The 19,491-nt window shown below is 35.0% G+C and overlaps 1 protein-coding gene across 3 annotated transcripts in view; it reads right to left on the bottom strand.

Annotated features, from left to right (window-relative positions):
- Positions 1 to 6,687: 6,687 nt before the first annotated feature.
- Positions 6,688 to 19,491, bottom strand: part of LOC141335424 (dual specificity testis-specific protein kinase 2) — a 29,082-nt gene continuing 16,278 nt past the window's right edge. For all 3 annotated transcript variants that reach the window (XM_073840874.1, XM_073840876.1, XM_073840875.1), the window contains 5 exons: positions 18,975 to 19,124; positions 14,606 to 14,773; positions 14,420 to 14,503; positions 8,672 to 8,758; positions 6,688 to 8,563 (listed from right to left, as the gene is read on the bottom strand). In XM_073840874.1, coding sequence (XP_073696975.1) covers positions 8,462 to 8,563; positions 8,672 to 8,758; positions 14,420 to 14,503; positions 14,606 to 14,773; positions 18,975 to 19,124 — 591 coding nt within the window. In that variant the 3' untranslated portion in view covers positions 6,688 to 8,461. The remainder of the gene's footprint in view (positions 8,564 to 8,671; positions 8,759 to 14,419; positions 14,504 to 14,605; positions 14,774 to 18,974; positions 19,125 to 19,491) is intronic.

Genomic DNA, 19,491 nt, shown 5'->3' with positions numbered 1-19,491 from the left:
CTGACATTTGAATGGTTCCCATCGATCATGACTCTCATAACAGGCTGTGGGAAGCACATGAACCCCACAGAGGATCCAGTGGTCTGTAGACGTGTTGGATTGGGTGGGGGGTTGTATGAAGGTCAGAGGCAGCAGGGCTGAACGAACATCAGGCTGTGATCACTCCAGGTGGACACACAACATTAAACTCATAGATGATGAGCAGCCAGACTTGACGGTGCTGAGGGGAAGATGTCTCATAAAATGCTTGATTATTGCCTTCTGCTCTTCAAGGTCTTATGATATTTCTGGGAAAGTATAAGTGTGTCCCATGTGAAAGATGTGTATTTGCACGTCTGCTGAAATAAATGGGGAAATCGATTAAAGGAGAAGCTCATTTCCAGAATAAAAATGGATAAATTGATACATTTACTCACCCCCATGTCATCCAAAATGTTCATGTCTTTCTTCAGTCGCAAAGAAATTAATTTTTTTTTAGGAAAACATTCCATGATTTTTCCTTCTATCGTGGCCAACGGTTTGAAGGTCCAAATTGCAGTTTCAATTTAGCTTCAAAAGGCACTACACGATCCCAGCCAAGGATCATTATCAAACAAAATGATCAACCATTTTCTTACTTTTTAACCACAAATGCTCAAAATAATTAAAAATACACTGTTATTGTTAATAAAAGTAGTAGGAATGGTGGAAGATCTAGGCTGTTAACACAGTTTTCTGTCTCAGGTAAAGGTGACCCAGTAACCAGAGTGTTACACTGATCATACTCTTGCTTCCAGTAAGATATTCAGCCCCATAGAGACTCTCCCTCAAATTAATGTGCTGTATCTTTGAATGAAAAGGGTCTGCTAGACCAGGTGTTATTGCGCTCCGGGGACAAGACGGTTCTATTTTACAGTAAGAAAATAGTGTAGTCCAAAATGAAGAGTAAATGGAGCAAGGATAATACTCTGATCCTTATACTACCTATCTATCAAAGTTTGGGGTTGGTCTTTTTTATGTTTTTGAAAAATGTCTCTTTTGTTCACTAAGACTGCATTTATTTGATTAACAGTAAAAACAATACAATTGTTAAACATTACAATTTCAAATAACTGTTTTTTTATTTTGCTATATGTGACCCTGGACCACAAAACCAGTCATGAGGGTCATTTTTTTTTTTTTTAATTGAGATGCATACATCATCTGAAAGCTGAACAAATATTGATGTATAGTTTGTTAGGATAGGACAATATTTGGCCGAGATATAACTATTTTAAAATCTGGAATCTGAGCGTGCAAAAGTTGTCCAAATGAAGTTCTTAGCAATGCATAATACTAATCAAAAATTAAGTTTTGATATATTTACGGTAGGAAATGTACAAAATATCTTAATGGAACATGATCTTTAGCCTTCTTAGTATCCTAATGATTTTTGGCATAAAAGAAAATAATTTTGACTCATAGTAGCCAGTCTTCAGTGTCATATAATCATTCCAAAATCATTCTAATATGCTGATTTGGTGCTCAAGTAACGTTTTTACTATTATCAGTGCTGAAAACAGTGCAGAAAGCCTATTTTATTAAGGATAGTTTGACTAATAGAAAGCTCAAAGCAATAGCATTTATTAAATAAAATTAAATAAAATAAAATTAAAATATTAAACACTTTTACACTGCAAAAAAAAAAAAAAAATCTGTCATTTAATTTAATGTGTCATTGTTTTAAATAGTAATCATTTCTCAAAAAAAATTTTTTTAATGGTTCTGTGACTCTCAAATGTGACCCTGGTCTTAAGTAGCACAGGTATATTTGTAGCAATAGCCTTTAAAGGCAATTTTCTCAATATTTTGATTTTTTGGCACCCACAGATTCCAGATTAACAACAAGCAGAGATATTGTCATATCCTAACAAACCTCAGTGTAAAGATTATTTACTCAGCTTTATTTATTTCCTAATTAAAAAAAAAATCGACTTCATAACTGGTTTTGTGGTCCAGGGTCACAAATGTATCACTAATAAAATTGAGTTCAGTGCAGATAAGTGTGAATAATACACGACACTGCCATCTAATGGGCAGATTACGTTATTACTGTTTTGGGCGCAATGGTTTTTAGAGCCTCATTTATTAAATATCTCTGCGGTTTTGAACAAATGTATAAGATTTATTATTCACTCTATCCTCCTTCTTCTTTTGAATCTCATAAATGTTTGATTTGGAACACTCTACAAAGGTAGCAACATTGTATGCCACACAAATAGTGCTCGAAATAGCTTGGATACTGGGATGATTTGATTTTTTTTCCTCCACAAAGCTTGTAGCAGTGCATTATGGGATTGTGTTCTGTACAGAAGGAACAGTATGTATTTCTTTATCTGGACTAACTGTTTTCTGGATGATGTCGTCTTTGTTCAGGGTGGTTCTGTGTGTAATGGTCACATGCTAGTAGATTCAGCCAAAAAAAAACTGACACAAATTGATGCAGAAAATGATTGATTACACGTCAGACGGGTGGGGGTTAACAACGTTATAAATTTAGTTATCAAAAGACGTAATAAATGCCACAATTAAAAGAACAGCAGCAATAACATGAGTCATGTTATTAATGATTGCTAATTCCATTAATGTAATTTTGATTAAAAGGAATAAACATATTTTTCCCAATATTATTATATTATTATTATTATATATTATTATTAATATTATTTATATTATTCCCAATTCCAAGTTGTCAATAATTAAATCATTTGTCAATCTGATCAAATAAGGCCAAATCAAATATAGTCTAATTAGTCAAATTAGAATTCAAATCTTTGGCTTGGTTCTTTAAATGTGATGATTTGGCTCACATTTAACAAAAAGCCACCAATTCACTATCTCAACAAATTGGAATACTTCATAAGACCAATAAAAAAACATTTTAGTGAATTGTTGGCCTTCTGGAAAGTATGTTCATTTATTGTATATGTACTCAATGCTTGGTAGGGGCTCCTTTTGCTTTAATTACTGCCTCAATTCGGCTGGCCATGGAGGTGATCAGACTGTGGCACTGCTGAGGTCCTATTTTTGGTCTCTCGTTTCTCATTTTCCGTCTAGATTCTCTATGGGGTTCAGGTCTGGTGAGTTTGCTGGCCAGTCAAGCACACCAACCAGACTCTAGGACCTTGGTTTCCAAATGAAATACAAAACTTGCTCTCATCTGAAAAGAGGACTTTGGACCACTGGTCAACAGTCCATTTCTTCTTCTCCTTAGCCCAGGTAAGACGCCTCTGACGTCTGTGGTTCAGGAGTGACTTAACAAGAGGAATACGACAACTGTAGCCAAATTCCTTGACACGTCTGTGTGTGGCTCTTGATGCCTTGACCCCAGCCTCAGTCCATTCCTTATTGTGAAGTTCACCCAAATTCTTGAATTGATTTAGCTTAACAAGCCTCTCTCGGTTGGTTGTGCATCTTTTCCTTCCACACTTTTTTCTTCCACTCAACTTTCTGTTAACATGCTTGGGTACAGCACTCTGAACAGCCAGCTTTTTTGACAATGAATGTTTGTGGCTTACCCTCCTTGTGAAGGGTGTCAATGATTGTCTTCTGGACAACTGTCAGATCAGCAGTCTTCCCCATGATTGTGTAGCCTAGTGAACTAAACTAAGAGACCATTTTGAAGGCTCAGGAAACCTTTGCAGGTCTTTCGAGTTGATTAGCTGATTGGCATGTCACCATATACTAATTTGTTGAGAATTGGTGGGTTTTTGTTAAATGTGAGCTAAATCATCACAATTAAAAGAACCAAAGACTTAAAATACTTCAGTCTGCGTGCATTGAATTTAATACACAAGTTTCACAATTTAAGTTGAATTAATAAATGAACTTTTCCACGACATTCTAATTTATTGAGATGCCTATTGTAAATCTAAATCAAATCAAATCAAATCTGAGAGAAGTAAGTCTAATAGAAATATAAGACTACCAGAAAAACAGGCACAGTTACATAAACACAAGATGGACATTTCAGAAAACACAAATTAGCTTGATTCAAATCTGATCTTGTACTGTTATGACCATGCACTATATGTCTAAAAACATAAAATGGTGGACTTTTGCTCTCTCACTGTTAAAAAGCTTGATAAACTACGAAGCTAATAATACATCAGCTGCTCAACAGGTGCCTTTGATCTGTACAGCAACAGACTTGCAGCTTTAACAAAGCCCACTGCCAGAAACTGGAAGAAAAGCCGTGTTTAATTATTCATTCACATCTATTCAGTGTTTTGGTACAGCTGGAAACAAACAGGCCGTTGTATAAACACCAAAAGCACCAGTTAAATTGTTCCAGTTTGTTATCAGGTCAAGCAAGGACAAAACAGGGGGCAGGCACGTGCACAGGTAGGGCTCAACCTGTGCAGAACACATGCCCTTTTTGTAATTATATCAATAAATCAATGCTATTGGTAACCCTTTACGTCTGTTTGTCTTTTAAACAAATATTTAACCAATTAAAGGCATTAATAAGCGCATCTCTTAGAACCGCTCAAACAGTCAGTCAACTTCACAACTCCGCCCCCTTAGCGCCGCGAACTTAGAGCAGAAGCAAATGAACGTTTTCGTCTTGTAATGGTAAAATATCTTGTTGGTTTAATAAGTGCAACGTTGTCTTTATGAAGTAAACACTAGTAGGCCTATGTCTATAAAACAGAGGTTCTCAACTCTGGCCCTCGAGGTCCACTTTCCTGCAGAGTTTACCTCCAACCTTGATCAGGGGGGGTCATGAGATCGCTTGGGTGTTTGAATCTCTATCCTTTAAAGATTAATCAGCTCTAGTATATTGGTTGATCGCTTGTGTTACATAAAAGAAATGCCTAAAACTGATGCAGTAGTCTTTATTTTTCCGCAATGGGATGAGAACGTAATTATTACGAAAACGATTATGATCAATACGATCAATAGTTTTAGTCTTAGTTTTAGTTTACAAAAATAACCTTGGCTCGTGGAGGGGTTGGGGGTGCCCTTTTTTCAGTTTCAGCACATGCCCCTCAAAAGGTCTGTGCACGGCCCTGTCAGGGGGTGTATAAAATTGATGCCTTTGAGAAAACAGACAATGATACGACATTCAAAAAGTGATTTCTAAAGACTTTGCAGAGCTCTTAAAATAGCCACATGTGCTCAAGACATTTCCATTATAAAGTCTTTTCAAACTCTCAGGTTTGTTTAATCTGATGTAGATAAAGTCCACGGTGGTTTTAAGCCTGTCACCTGCCGCCTGAGTTATTAATTCAATATCCCAGGATCACATAAAGAGATTAATCCCATGATTCACTGATTGTCATTCATGATTATTCAAATCATTTGCATTGAGTGGTTTGATAGCAGGCGCCACAAAGAAACCTGATTAGCATTGGATATCTTAAGAGTCCACACAGTAGACAAAGTTGCCAGGTAACCAGACATGAAAGGTAATACATGTTTTGTCTGACAATAATAGTTTCACAAATGTTTCTTATCTTACATTAACCTCTATGAAGCAGTCCTTTAAGGAAACATTTCAGCAATTTCTGTAAAATCCTGATTCTAATAGAGAGTTTTCACTACGCGTCATCGGTCGGCTATAGTGACAGCACTGAATGTAAACAATGCCATACATTTCCTACTGTAAACTATATTTTGCTGATTATTGCGGCTGAAATGGTCAATTATTGGCTGTACTAATCGGTCAGACCGGGAAAAAACATTTGGAGTGATATAGACTTCCAAAAGTTATCGCAAATCAAGACGAAAAGTGTTAAAACCTGTCTGAGGAACAAATGGCGTTTGTGGTTGGCCAAACTGAACCAGGATTTCCAGGGCAAGATTCTTGACAACATTCATGTTTGTTCTTATTATTTCAAGTCAGGTAGGTGAAATATTACACTAATATGTTAAAGGGGTCATCGGGATGACAAGAATGTCTCAGATTGAGCGATTGAGGTGTTCTGTTGTTGGATGTAATGAACATAGCAGTCATTTATTCCCAACATCTAAACTGCTGAAGATGCAGAGGATTAACGTTACTTTCGTTTTTTAAAGGAAAGCTCTGATCCCGATCATAGACATATGCGTTTATGTTCGTGCAAATCATTCGTGATGCAGCTTCACCCACAGCAGAAGTGAGTATAAGGGTTTTTTTATGCATATTTGCGAATGGCCTTTCTTAATAATGTGCTTGTTAGCCAGTTTTGCGGCTAAATTCAGCTAAAGTAAACAACATGGCTCATCATCCCACTGCAGAGAGGGAGCATTTAAAGGAACATGAATAGCTCACTCTAAAAAGAGCTGATTTTGACAAGGTAAAAAGAGTGTTTTTTACACTACCATTGAGAAATTTTAACCAAAGTATGTTATAGTCTTATCATTAAGACCCTAAAGAATCATATCAACTTGTGGAAAATGGGCATCCGATGACCCCTTTAATACTGCTCATACGTATCTATACCACATCTTTACTTTGTCAAAATATTGCACCCTATATGATTTAGCAGCTTCCACACTTTTTTTCTGTGCTTTAGACAGCATAAATTAGCAGAACAACATATTCAGTAGTACTTTAACCATTCAATCCATGCTGTTGTTTACATCTGAGTATCGCCAGTATGGCATCGCATCTGGGTAACTGACCAAACTGTGACGTTAGTGTAAACCCTCTATTGTGCAGTATTTATCATAAGACAAGACCAGTAGATTTTCAATGGCTTTATTTGAAAAATAATGTTACACACCACTCACATACGCTTCCTTTTATCTTTTTATATCATGTACTGTATTACAAAAACACTACAAACCACAGAAAGATTCAGACATTACAGACATCAGGACTGTTCCGGAGATACAAGGTTAGCATGACAGTTCTCGCCACACGATTTCCAGGAATGCAAGCTTCCTCTTTGAGGCACAGAATGTAGATTTTGTTAAAGTTAACTTGAACAGTGTTCAAGAGGCAATTCACAGGCATCAAAAGCATGATTAAAAATGGAATAACAGCTAGAACAGAACAGCATAACTTATCCACCTTATTTTTCCCGTAAGAGGGGTACATTTTATTGGTCCCATCTGCGTCCAGCTATTTTTAGCTGTACAAAACAGCTAATTTTGCTGCTTGATATTGCAAATTGCTGATTTTAATGTTTTATCTTAATTACGAACAAATTGATTTGTAGTGCAAACGTTTTTTCCGTTTACTTCACGTTGTTATTCTTTTCGTTATTTCCCTACGGCGGCTAATGAACCGGAAGTCTTGACCACATGCTTACTTACGCATTGAAGAATAAGGTGGATATATAAATATTAAAAACACAAATACCAAGAAAAAACATGAACCTATACAAATCAACAGTGCAAAGTTATGTATTTGAAATTAGATTAGGTACAGTATATTGATTTCAATATTACTGAGTGTTCGATTTTGCTGTGTTCATCAACATGCACACGTTTTCTGATTTGTGCTTGCTTAATACTACAACTGGATGGTCTTCAAAACATTTAATCACACCTTTCTTATTCAGTTACAGCCACTATGTCCATAATAGGTCCGAAGAAATTGTTCTGTGTCTGTTTTTTAGATTTGGACTGGTGCCATCCTATGCTTCTGAAACGTGTGAGTACAGTACTGAAAGTCACAAGACATGGCAAACAAGTAAACTAACAAACCAAGAGTGTTAAAACATGAAACATTTAAGCTTTGTTTGAATGTTGAAAAGAAAAAATGTAAGATTTCAAACACTCAACACAATGAGAGCACTATAACACTGCAGCAGCAACACCGAGGCCTTTGAAGGCAGGAAATAGGCCTCATCCTGCGGTAGATGCTGAGTCTTATTGAGAATTACCAAAGATCTGCAACTCAGCCCAAGTGATGAGTGCTTGCTTCTGTGTAAATTGCTTTTCAAATAACAAAAAGTCAGCAATACAAATGCACTTTTTTCCTTTTTGGGCAGTTGGTACCAAAATAAACTTTCTCTTGTACAATTTAATTTAATCAAGTATCGGTATAATGAAGCTTATGAAAATATTTTTTGGTTATTTAAAACTTGTGACTCTCAAGTTAGTCCTAAGCTTCTAAACCTATTCAAGGGTTGTTTTTCAATATAAAATTGTTCATATACAAAACAGAAATAGCAATCGGTTTGTAAATGATGACAATGCAAACAGCTAAACATTTTAGCTGGAACCTGATACAATATTTCTCTTGTTGTACATTATTTCTATATATTGCACAGTATATACACAATATACACCTGTGCGGGGTTGAACTGTAGGCCATCTAGTTACGTGCAGAACGTCCATAATAAATAGCGACCTTTTCCTTGATTTGCTCTTTCAATGCAAAAGGCCTAGAGAAACATGCAGTTCTGCTGCATTTGTCATTGTGCTTAATTCTATGTACAGAACTCCAGCTGCTAGCTGCTCGTGTCAATTTTCAGGGCTGATGGGATACCAGAAGATTTGCCCCAGATCAGCCTGTGGTGAGATCATTGTGAGGAGTCTCCAACGTCTCAGCGATTTCACCCAACTCGTCTTGAAGCTCTGTGAAAGAAGGTCTTCGGAAAGCCTCTATCTGCATGAGAAACAACAAAAGTCCAAAGGGTTTGTTAGTTTTTAGGCATAACTGACAGAGGAAATGTCTGTCCATTTTATATACACAAAAGGTATTAAGGTCACTTACCAGACAGCAGCTGTCTGCCAGCTCCAAAAGACGCTGAGGACACTCGCTGACCATTTTCCCGAATGCTGATACGTCCAGGCCATAGTCCTGCAACACACACACACAACAGGGTCAGAAATAAACTTTTCCATTAAGGGGCAACATTCACCCCCTGGAATTTTTTTCCAGGGGCATTTTTTACATACATGAGGGCAATTTTTATAAAAACCATATTATGTTGTCTTTAATGTCAAATCAGATGTACTCAGTTACTTTAATCAATGTTTTAAACTGTTGTCAGTAACACAAGTCTGAAACTGTCTAAATTACACATGTAAAAAACAGAAGCTCATAGGGCTGCATTTTTATGACAGAATCATTATTGCATATTATTGCTCTTTATATTGTAATAATGATTTTTAATACCGATGTAGAAAACAATATAAAACATTTGTTTAATTTTGTCCTTGTCACATTCTGTCCTAACAGACAAACATGTCGGTCTACGATGTTAGTCATGTCTAGCAGTCAAGTTATTCAAAAACCCGTTTGATTGGCTGTAAGACTCAATGCTGCACAAAACAGTGCGTAAAATCATTCTGATGCAGTGTGAGCCAATCTAAATGTAATTCTGTGAATTGACACAATTTTTCATTCATTTTTTTGCCTTTTTGTTTTGAATTTATGGGGCATTTTTGTTCATTTTGGTGGCATTTTTGCCACAAGTCCTCGTTAATTTCTGACCTTGACACAATTATAAATGCAGGGTTTGTACAAGGTACAAGTGCTTAAAAGAGTAGTTGAGTAAAACATTTCAGGATTTCTCTCCATATAATGGACTTCTATGGTGCCCCCAAGTTTGAACTTCCAAAATGCATCTTCAAAGGGCTCTAAACGATCACAGCCGAGGAAAAAAAGGGTCTTTTTGGGGTTATTTTCTAAAAAAGGCTCTTAACGATGGGTTATTTTCTAAAAAAAAAAAAAAAATTATATATATATATATATATATCAGTGGCGATTTCTTTAAGACTGCAAGGGAAGCTCAGCTTCCCCTATAATGTCACAAAATTAATGGTCAAATTACGTACTATTGTATTAACATTTTATTGACTAAAAATGCATTAGAAAACGTTCATCTCAAAGACGAGTTCGTTCAGAATCAGTTACTGTAGAAATAGCAGGTCGGCTGACTTGATTTTCTTCTCATACATTCCCGTAGCGTCACAGTGCATTTCCCCATTGAAGCCCAGCGTCCATTGACTTCAATGGGGCTGCTTTGAACGTTTTTTTCAGTGCTTTAAAACTAGACGGTCATTGGATAAACGCTGCGATTATGTCCCGCCCACGGACGCTCAGCGTCTCTGGGGGTGAATGAGGAGTGGGCTGGCCTGGAGTCCGAGCTTCTGCGTGATGATTGGAGGGTCTGTCGAAAGATTGCATCTCCTTTTGACTGACAGCGATTTTGTACTATAAGGAATCGCTGAAGCTATTCGCGCTCAGTCCCATGATATCGTGGATTTCTCAAGTTCAGTCGAAATAAAAACTGCTGCAACCTATTTCTTTATATTTGCTTGGCGAAATTGCTTGATTTTCATCATACATTTCACACAATTATACACCACATTCCTTGTTTCACTTTTACAGAGTTTAATATTTTTTTTAGATCGTTCATTCATTCATTCATATAGTAGGCTAGGCTAGCGTCGTGGGTGAAACTGCACACGAAAAGTCACTGGAAAAGACGCCTAGTTGGTACGACAGGGTCACAGACCATTTTCTTGAAAAGGAACGTAGGGCAGAATTTACTTTTAAATAAATAGACAATTTTATGATATAGGCCGAAAATGAGCTTCCCCTATTTGACAGACCAGTAGCCGCCACTGATATATATATATATATATATATATATTAGGGCCGGGACATTAACGCGTTAATTTAGATTAATTAATTACAAAAAAATAACGCGTTAATTTTTTTTAACGCATTTTAATCGCACTTAATTTTGCACCGTGGAACGTTTCTCACTGGATGAGTTTCGGCGGACCGATTATACTGGAGCACCAACTAGCACATAGAGCCTCAAGCTATGGCCTCAAGTATCACCTCAATGCTTTTACAGAAGGTCTACCTACCTATAGGGTACCAGAATTTCTGAAATGTAGGCTAGTATATTTCTAAATATCCCAGTGTTTCCCCTACCATTATCTTAGGGGGGCGCGGTTTACAATGTCTCCTCCGTGAAAACACGGACTGGATCGCGGACTCCATTCATAAAAACCGAATTTACTATAGCGCGGAATGCCACGTAAATTCGTCGATTTTTGGATTGATTAATCAAAAGTTGGTCTGTCACTTAATTCAAATCGCGATATGGACTAGTGTCTGTCAAAACTGAAATACAAAAAGACCGTTTTAATATGAATCCTGCATGTTCCGTTTGTATCTGTATGTATGAATGTTGGAGACGTGTTTTTTTTTTTTACTACACGCATACTAACTAGCATCATATCATACTTTACACACAGAAACTTCACGGCAACCTGTCAAAATAAAAGTACGGTTTAACATGAAACAGAACAATATTCCTATTTAAATAATTGACAAAAAAACTATATATATGATAAAAAAATACATATAACAACAAGATTAACCACTTAATTGTAGAAAAAAATACTACAATTATTATTTAAATGTTAAATTATTATTATTTATTGATTTTAACAGCAAACCTCTGTTTGTTTGCCAAAAATTAAAAAGGTTTATTTTTCATTTGATTAAAAATAAATAAATGTTTATGCTTTCATTTGATTATGAGAAAAATTAAAACACACAAGAATTTCTTAAAAAAAAAAAAAAGCAAAAGATTGTAAAGCCCTATTGTTCAAAATGTTAAAATAGAGAGTTTTGGACTTATTTTTTCACTGAAATAAATGTTTTTGTTATTACACAAAGTAGGGTAAAGTACCGAGAAAAAAAAGTAAGGAAACCTAGGGGAAACACTGTATCCTATTGCTACACTTAATGGCAATATTGCACTGGTCTGTTGGACTAGGTTGAACAAAAATAAACAATATTTTGTTGCTTAAGCTTATGTATTCAGTCATTCTTCAATGGTATACTAAAAATCCATATGAAAAAACTTACTTCTCACTGTTCTCAGGTCAAATATTTATATGCGATTAATTTCGATTAATTAATTACAAAGCCTTTAATTAATTAGATTAATTTTTTTAATCGAGTCCTGGCCCTAATATATATATATATATATACTTTTTAACCTCAAATGCTCGTCTTGTCTAGCTCGGCAAGACGAGTGTTTGAGATTAAAAAGCATATAAGTTGTAAATGTTTTTAGAAAATAACCAATCCCTTTGAAGCTGCATTTAAACTGCATTTTGGAAGTTCAAACTCAGGGGAAACATAGAAGTCCATTATATGGAGAGAAATCCTGAAATGTTTTCCTAAAAAACACAATTTCTTTACGACTGAAGAAAGAAAGACATGAACATCTTGGATGACAAGGAGGTGAGTACATTATCTGTAAATTCTTGTTCTGAAAGTGAACTACTCCTTTAAAGTACTTGAATTAGACTTTTTGACATTTAAAGGTTGTATCAGCGATTCTAGCCTGAAACATAAAGTGTCACTTTCAGCTGACCTTTCTTCACGATCCGCTCGCTGCCTGCCCCATAAATTGTCTGTGAAAAAAACGCGTCTCTCTGGTCAGCCTAGGGTCCGAGATATGTCAAAAAACAATCGGTGCTACCAAGGATTCCACAGCAAAAACAAACAGTGTTCCAACCAATCACCGTCAGGGGGTGGGTGTTGTGGACTTTCGCTCTGCCTCCCTCACATCCCTACACCAGTACGAAAGTCCACAACACCCACACCCTGACGTTTTTTTCACAGACAATTTATGGGGCAGGCAGCGAGCGGATCGTGAAGAAAGGTCAGCTGAAAGTGACACTTAATGTTTCAGGCTTGAAATCGCTGATACAATCTTTAAGGCCTGGAAGACCCTTGAAAAATGCTATATTCCTAAAGAGGTATTTGAATAGTGCTTGAATTATTGAAAGATAATGTATCTATGAAAAATGTGTTTGATTATGTCAATAAGCACATACCTTTTTTATGCAAAATTCACACAATTCAAAAAACCTCAATCATTCATTTCAAGCGATTCACTAGCTGAGCACATCAAATTAAATGAGCCATTCATTTTCAAATTTCGACATCGCTTGTAACAGTTTTACAGTAGAAAACAATATAAAACATTTTTTGGGCACGTCACATTCTGTCTTCACAGACAAACATGTCAGTCTATGACGTTAGTCACGTCTAGCAGTCAAGTTATTCAAAAACTTATAAATCAAACAAAAACTTAAAATCACTGAAGCCACAAAATTAATCTCATTTTAATAATTCACATCGAATCTACACTGTGTTGTTTATGATGAGGGAATTCGCGAGCATGAACGCTCAACAACAGCTCCGGCGTTTTCAGCGCTGACTAATCCAAGCGCCTCTTATTTGGCCAATGCATTCCTAAGTTCAACAGAAAGCTGTTTGATTGGCTGTAAGTCTCAATGCTGCACAAAACAGTGCTTAAAATCATTCTGATGCAGTGTGAGCGAATCTAAAGGCAATTCTGTGAATTGACAATTCTTTATTCATTTTTTTGCCTCTTTGGTTTGAATTTATAGGGCATTTTTGTTCATTTTGGTGGCATTTTTGCCACAATCCCTCGTTTATTTCTGACATTGACACAATTATAAATGCAGGGTTCGTACAAGGTGCTTAAAGTGATTGAAGTACTTGAATTAGACTTTTTGAAATTTACGGCCTGGAAGACCCTTGAAAAATGCTATATTCCTAAAGAGGTACTTGAAAAGTGCTTGAATTATTGAAAGATAATGTATCTATGAAAAAAGTGTTTAATAAGCACATACCTTTTTATGCAAAATTCACACAATTCAAAAAACATCACACCTTTTTTTGCTTATTTCAGTTAATGTTAGAAAGCAATCGAGCTAATCAAGTAGTTGTACTGACAGTGTCATGTAAACATGGCTGAAGATGTGAAAAGAGTAACAAATCAGTTGAGTCAGTTACACTGGAATCGCTCCGTTTGATTCAAACTCGTGACCTCAATCTTTCATTTCAAGCGATTCAGTAGCAATAAACAGATCAAATTAAATGAGCCATTCATTTTCAAATTTCAACATCGCTTGTAACAATTCTGAAAAGCATGTAGTAATGGGTGAAAGAGCTTTTCGAAACTCTGAATCAGTTAAACCTTTGCGATGCAAAATGATTCACTATTTTTAAATGCTCCAACTGGGTCGCGTATCGCAAATCATTTGTTTCAGATCGGGACGTCAAATCGTGTATCCTTAATCATTTGACTGCGTATTGCGAACAGTGCTTTTACTAAAGTGTAGTATATTTTGTAATACTTTAGCAGTAATACTTCGCATGTGCTTCACTTTATTTTTGCCTTTTTTGTATTAGTACATTTTTATTTATCTTTTTTATAGACATTGTTCAAAAAGTGAGATCTCTGATTGAAGTCCTTGAAAATCAAAAAAGAGGTGCTTGAAAAGTCCTGGAATTTCATTTTACTGTATCTGTACGATCCCTGTAAATGTATATAGAGACAGTAGTTTTTTGGTTTTGTTTCGTAAAAAAATAATACACTCATTTGATTCTGATACTGGATCTTATATTTTCTGGCATTTCAAAAGCGTCAACAATTCTATTTATATTCACCTGCGTTCTTGGAAGGACTTCTGGGTCTGCTGGGATCCTAGCCAGAATTTCACACAAAACAATTCCAAAAGAGAACACATCCACCTAACGTTACATAAAGCAAAATCAGTAGGTGAGAACAAGAAAATGCTTTAGGACATCACGACCACAATTTCACATCTTGCTCTAGCATTTTTGAGTCGTTACCTTGCGGTCGTAGGGCTCTCCGCGCAGCATCTCAGGGGCCATCCAGAAAGCAGAGCCCACAAGTGAAAGCTTCCTGTCCTTTGCAGGAAGTTCAACCACCTCTCGAGCCAAACCAAAATCAGTAACCAGAGCTTCTCTGCCTCTCGCTGTCACCCTTATTAGACAATTCTTTGGAAGACACAAACACACACAAAGAAGTTTTGATGCAAAATCTGTATATTTAGTCTCTTTAGTTTATTCTCACTCTTAAAACTGTAAAATATAATACAGTAAAATATGTGACCCTGGACCACAAAAAACAGTCAAAAGGGTACATTCTTTTAAATTAAGATGTATACATCATCTGAAAGCTGAATAAGCTTTCCATTGATGTATGGTTTGTTAGAATGGCTGTTAGATACAATTATTTGAAAATCTGTAATCTGAGGGTGCAAAAAAAAAAAATTTTTTTAGAAAAACTGCCTTTAAAGTTGTCCAAATGAAGTTCTTAGCCATATATATTACTAATCAAAAATAAAGTTTTGATATATTTACGGTAGGACATTTACAAAATATCTCCATGGAAAATGATCTTTACTTAATATCCTAATGATTTTTGGCATAAACAAAAAAATCTATAATTTTGACCCATGCAATGTATTTTCGGCTATTACTACAAATATACTCATGCTACTTAAGAATGGTTTTGTGGTCCATGGTCACATATAATAAAGTAAAAACAGTAATATTGTGAAATAGTATTACAGACATTACCCTTCAGTGTCACATGATCTTTCAGAAATCATTACAATATGCTGATTTGCACTTTGCAGCGCAAGAAACATTTCTTCTTATTATCAAAATTATTAGTATCTTATGTTACAAATGGTTGTGCAACTTAATATGTTTGAGGAAACCATGATACATTCTTTGTTTTTTTTAAATAAATGTATTTACTGTCACTTTTTATAAATTCAATGAATCCTTAATGAATAAAATAATATAATATAATATAATAATAAATATAATAATTTCTTTAAAAAATGTAATTGACCTCAAACAATACTGTAAGCCTTATTTTCACTAATACATGTGACCCTGGACAACAAAACCAGTAGTAAGTCATGACTCGTGGGTATATTTGTAGTAATAGCAAAAAAAAAAAAAAAAAAGATTTTTCTTTTATGCAAAAAATTATTAGGATATTAAATAAAGTTCATGTTCCATGAAGATACTTTCCTATATATATTCAGTTACAGCCATATATATATATTTATATATATGTTTTTTTTTGCAGCCTCAGATTCCAGATTTTGAAATAGTTGCATGTCAGCCAAATATTGTCCTATCCTAACAAACCACACATAAACAGATTATTTATTCAGCTTTCAGATGATGTATTAAAAAAATTAAATTAAAAAAAGACCCTTATGACTGGCTTTGTGGTGCAGGCTCACAAATAATTGCATGTTATGAATAAATCTTTCTTTCTTTGTAAATAATGAGGTCATATAATTAATTAAATTATACCAGATATACAGGCAAACGAAAAACTTTTTTTTTTTTTTTTTTTAATTTTTTGTGCTTTTCTTCTCTGCCAAAAGGGGGCGCCAAATGCCAGCAGAAAGTTTCTAAACTCATAACAGTCTCCCACAAAAACTGTTCCATAGCATTTACGAAATCTGAGCTTGTCTAGTATTAAATAACACCTCCATATGGCAGACATTAATATTACAAATTCTAAATGAACGCAAAACCAAATGTTAACTTTGAAGCTATGCTGACTGACTTGTTTGTGGACTTTTTGTGTGAACGTAAACTGTGGAAATAAGCATCTAAATGCAATACAAATAAAGACAAATGATACATACAAGTATAAATAAGATACATGACTTGCATTTTGTGGTTTAGCATGACTGTAATGCGCCTTCTGAGACGATGTGCCTGACGGCTGAAGCAGAACTCCCAGGCTCAAATGAAAGACGTTTCTCGTCATCACCGTCTCGGTTTAATGAATTATTCAGCTGACCCTGTACCTCGCCAAAGGGTCTGCACCGCCTACAATTCCTTTTCTCCATCTCTATCACTTCAGGGGTACCAATATGCAATGTTATACCTCGCTTTCAGTTTGAATGGTCTCTAGTGATGATGTGTCATGGCTAGAAACATATCATTTAGTCTGAAAACTCATGTTAAAAAAATGATTGAGGGTGTAATAAAAATGGCCTGTTATTTTAGACGAAAGGCAAATGAGGAGACATTGAGGCTGACCAGAGTAGGGGGAATTCAGGTACTATCGAGACGTTACATAAGACCAGTGGGACTCTTGGAGCAGAAAAGTGCTGATGGATACAACAGTAAGTTCTGCATCTGGACTGAATTAGAAACCTCAGCTAAGCCTCCATCCCAAAAACTGACCTATGATTATAGGACTAAGAAAACTCCGAGCACAGCCCTGAGCCTAGAAGTCTCCAAATTTAGAACAGTAACTCATGCATATGCCAAGTGTTGCAACACCCTCTGGCTGTGCAGCTAATGGGTGGGTTTGAAAAGAAAGGCACTGAGGTCATTTGATTCAATATGAGGAGGAATCAATGGAAAACGAAAATCATACAATTATAATAATTATTATTACTTATTTGTAGTAATTATATATAATTATTATAATAAAGAAATATTGTATTAAAAAAACTAAAATAAAAACACTAGTATATGCTTATAAATGTGCACTTAGAAAAGTTCAACAAAAGAAAAAATAAATAAAATACAGATGTTGTTGTCCAGGGTTTTTAGTTAAGTTAAAGTTTTAGTTAAGTTATAATTATTATTTTTTTAATTCAGCTAGATACCAAGGCACCATTATACTAAAATACTGAAATAAAAATTGACAAGATAAGGAAATATTGTATTAAAAAATAAATAAATACCACAATACCATTATATGCTAATAATTTTGCACTTAGAAATGTTCAACAAAAAATAAACAAATAGAGCTGTTGTTATCCAGGGTTATTATAGTTAAATAAAACTAAAATAAAAAAATAAAATTAAATAAAAACCATAAACAACATTTTATTACTTGAAACAAAATAAAAGTTAACTTAAATTAAGTAATATATATATATTTATTCACTTTAGCCAGATGCCAAGGTGCCATTACACTGAAATACAGAAATAAAAATTGACAAGATAAGGAAATGTAATAAATAAATAAAAATAAAACACTTAGATAAATACACAGTACTGTGTTTACAATTTTGCAACTAGAAAAGTAAAAAAATAAAATAAAATAAAACCTGTATAACTCAATAAACAAACAAATTCAGCCATACTTGTCCAGGGTTATTATAGTTAAAATAAAAATTAAAACCATAAACATGATTTTTATCACCTAAAAAAATGAAAGTTAACTAAAATTGAGTAATATTTATTTATTTACTTCAGCTAGATGTCAAGGCACCATTGTACTCAACAAAATGACTAAAATTTCAACTAAAATGTAAATGAAAACAAAAATATAAAAATAAATACTGATTCAAAATATAAATATAAATTAGTATCAAAGATATAAAAAATTTACTTCTTTTTTACAAATTGATTTCATACAGATAAACATACATTAAATGTTTTAATCAGATCGTAGAAAATCCTATTTAGATCTTGTGGTTCTGTGACGCTTTATGCCATTCAGCATTTAAACTCTTTCAACCCCTCTAAATTAATGTTCCAAATTCACATAGTTAAATACACCAGTTTTAGGGAAGCGGTCAACTTTAATAGCTTCTATTTTCCGATACAACTTCCCACAGTCAAACCAACTTCTGTCAAATGCCAAGTTGCAATGGAAACCAATCGATGGTCCTACTAACCAACGTGCAAGACGTCACGGTTGTGTAAATCGTGTGGCTGGCATTTTTTGTTTGCTCATTGTTCATATCTGAATGGCTGACAAATAGGCAACAGCACAGAGACGAGGCCTGGCTAAAAACGAAAGTGGGGGTGTGTGGGATCTGCGAGCCTATACACGGTTTGTGCATTTTGCATTTTCAAATGAGATGGGAAGGGCTGGGGAGAGAGAGTGTGTATGTGACACAGAGAGAAAGACAGAGTGGGAGAGTTTATTACCATCACAATGGGCTGGCCTTGTTGCCTCGCTCCTCACCCCAGGTTTGGTGAGCACTTGTGTGAAGCCTGGCAACCAATGACACTCTCACGCAAACATCTATGTCTGTATTTCTCAGGGGAGAATTCCATGTACAGACTAGACAACCATTCTCTAATGTCTGATGATTGTTCAAAGGAACTGTGTGTAAACCAGTTTACACTGCACTGCTCAAAGCATTACTCAGTTTGTCACTAAAGACGAGTGTGATTGAGAGTCCTGCCGTACCTTAGAGTTGAGATCTCTGTGGTAGATGTTCTTGTAGTGGAGGTAAATCATCCCTCTGGTGATATCAGAGGCCAGGTCTACTTTCTCTCTCCAGCATAGAGGCATATCTTTCCTGGCCAACAGCTCCTCCAAACATCCTCCACTAACATACTGTCCAGGCAAACACAGTCCGTGAGAGAAACAAACAAACAAACATACATTCACTTTTATTGTTATGTGCAGAGCTTAACAATAAGGATCTCACTGGGGCAAATAATAATAATAAAAAAACTTATTATAAGGTTCCATTTGTTGACATTAGCAAATGCATTAGCTTAAATAAACTAACAACGAGCAATGTAAAGATTTTAGAGCTTTTATGAATCTTTGTTAATGTTACTAATATATATATATATATATATATATATATATATATATATATATATATATATATATATATATATTATATTATTAGTATTTTTTTTTTATTCAGCTAGATGCCAAGGCACCATTATACTAAAATACTGAAATAAAATTG

The sequence above is a fragment of the Garra rufa genome, chromosome 5 (assembly GCF_049309525.1).
Source record: "Garra rufa chromosome 5, GarRuf1.0, whole genome shotgun sequence".
Taxonomy (NCBI): Eukaryota; Metazoa; Chordata; class Actinopteri; order Cypriniformes; family Cyprinidae; genus Garra; species Garra rufa.
Note: the sequence above shows the minus strand (reverse complement) of the source record. Positions and strands in the feature narration are given on the sequence as shown.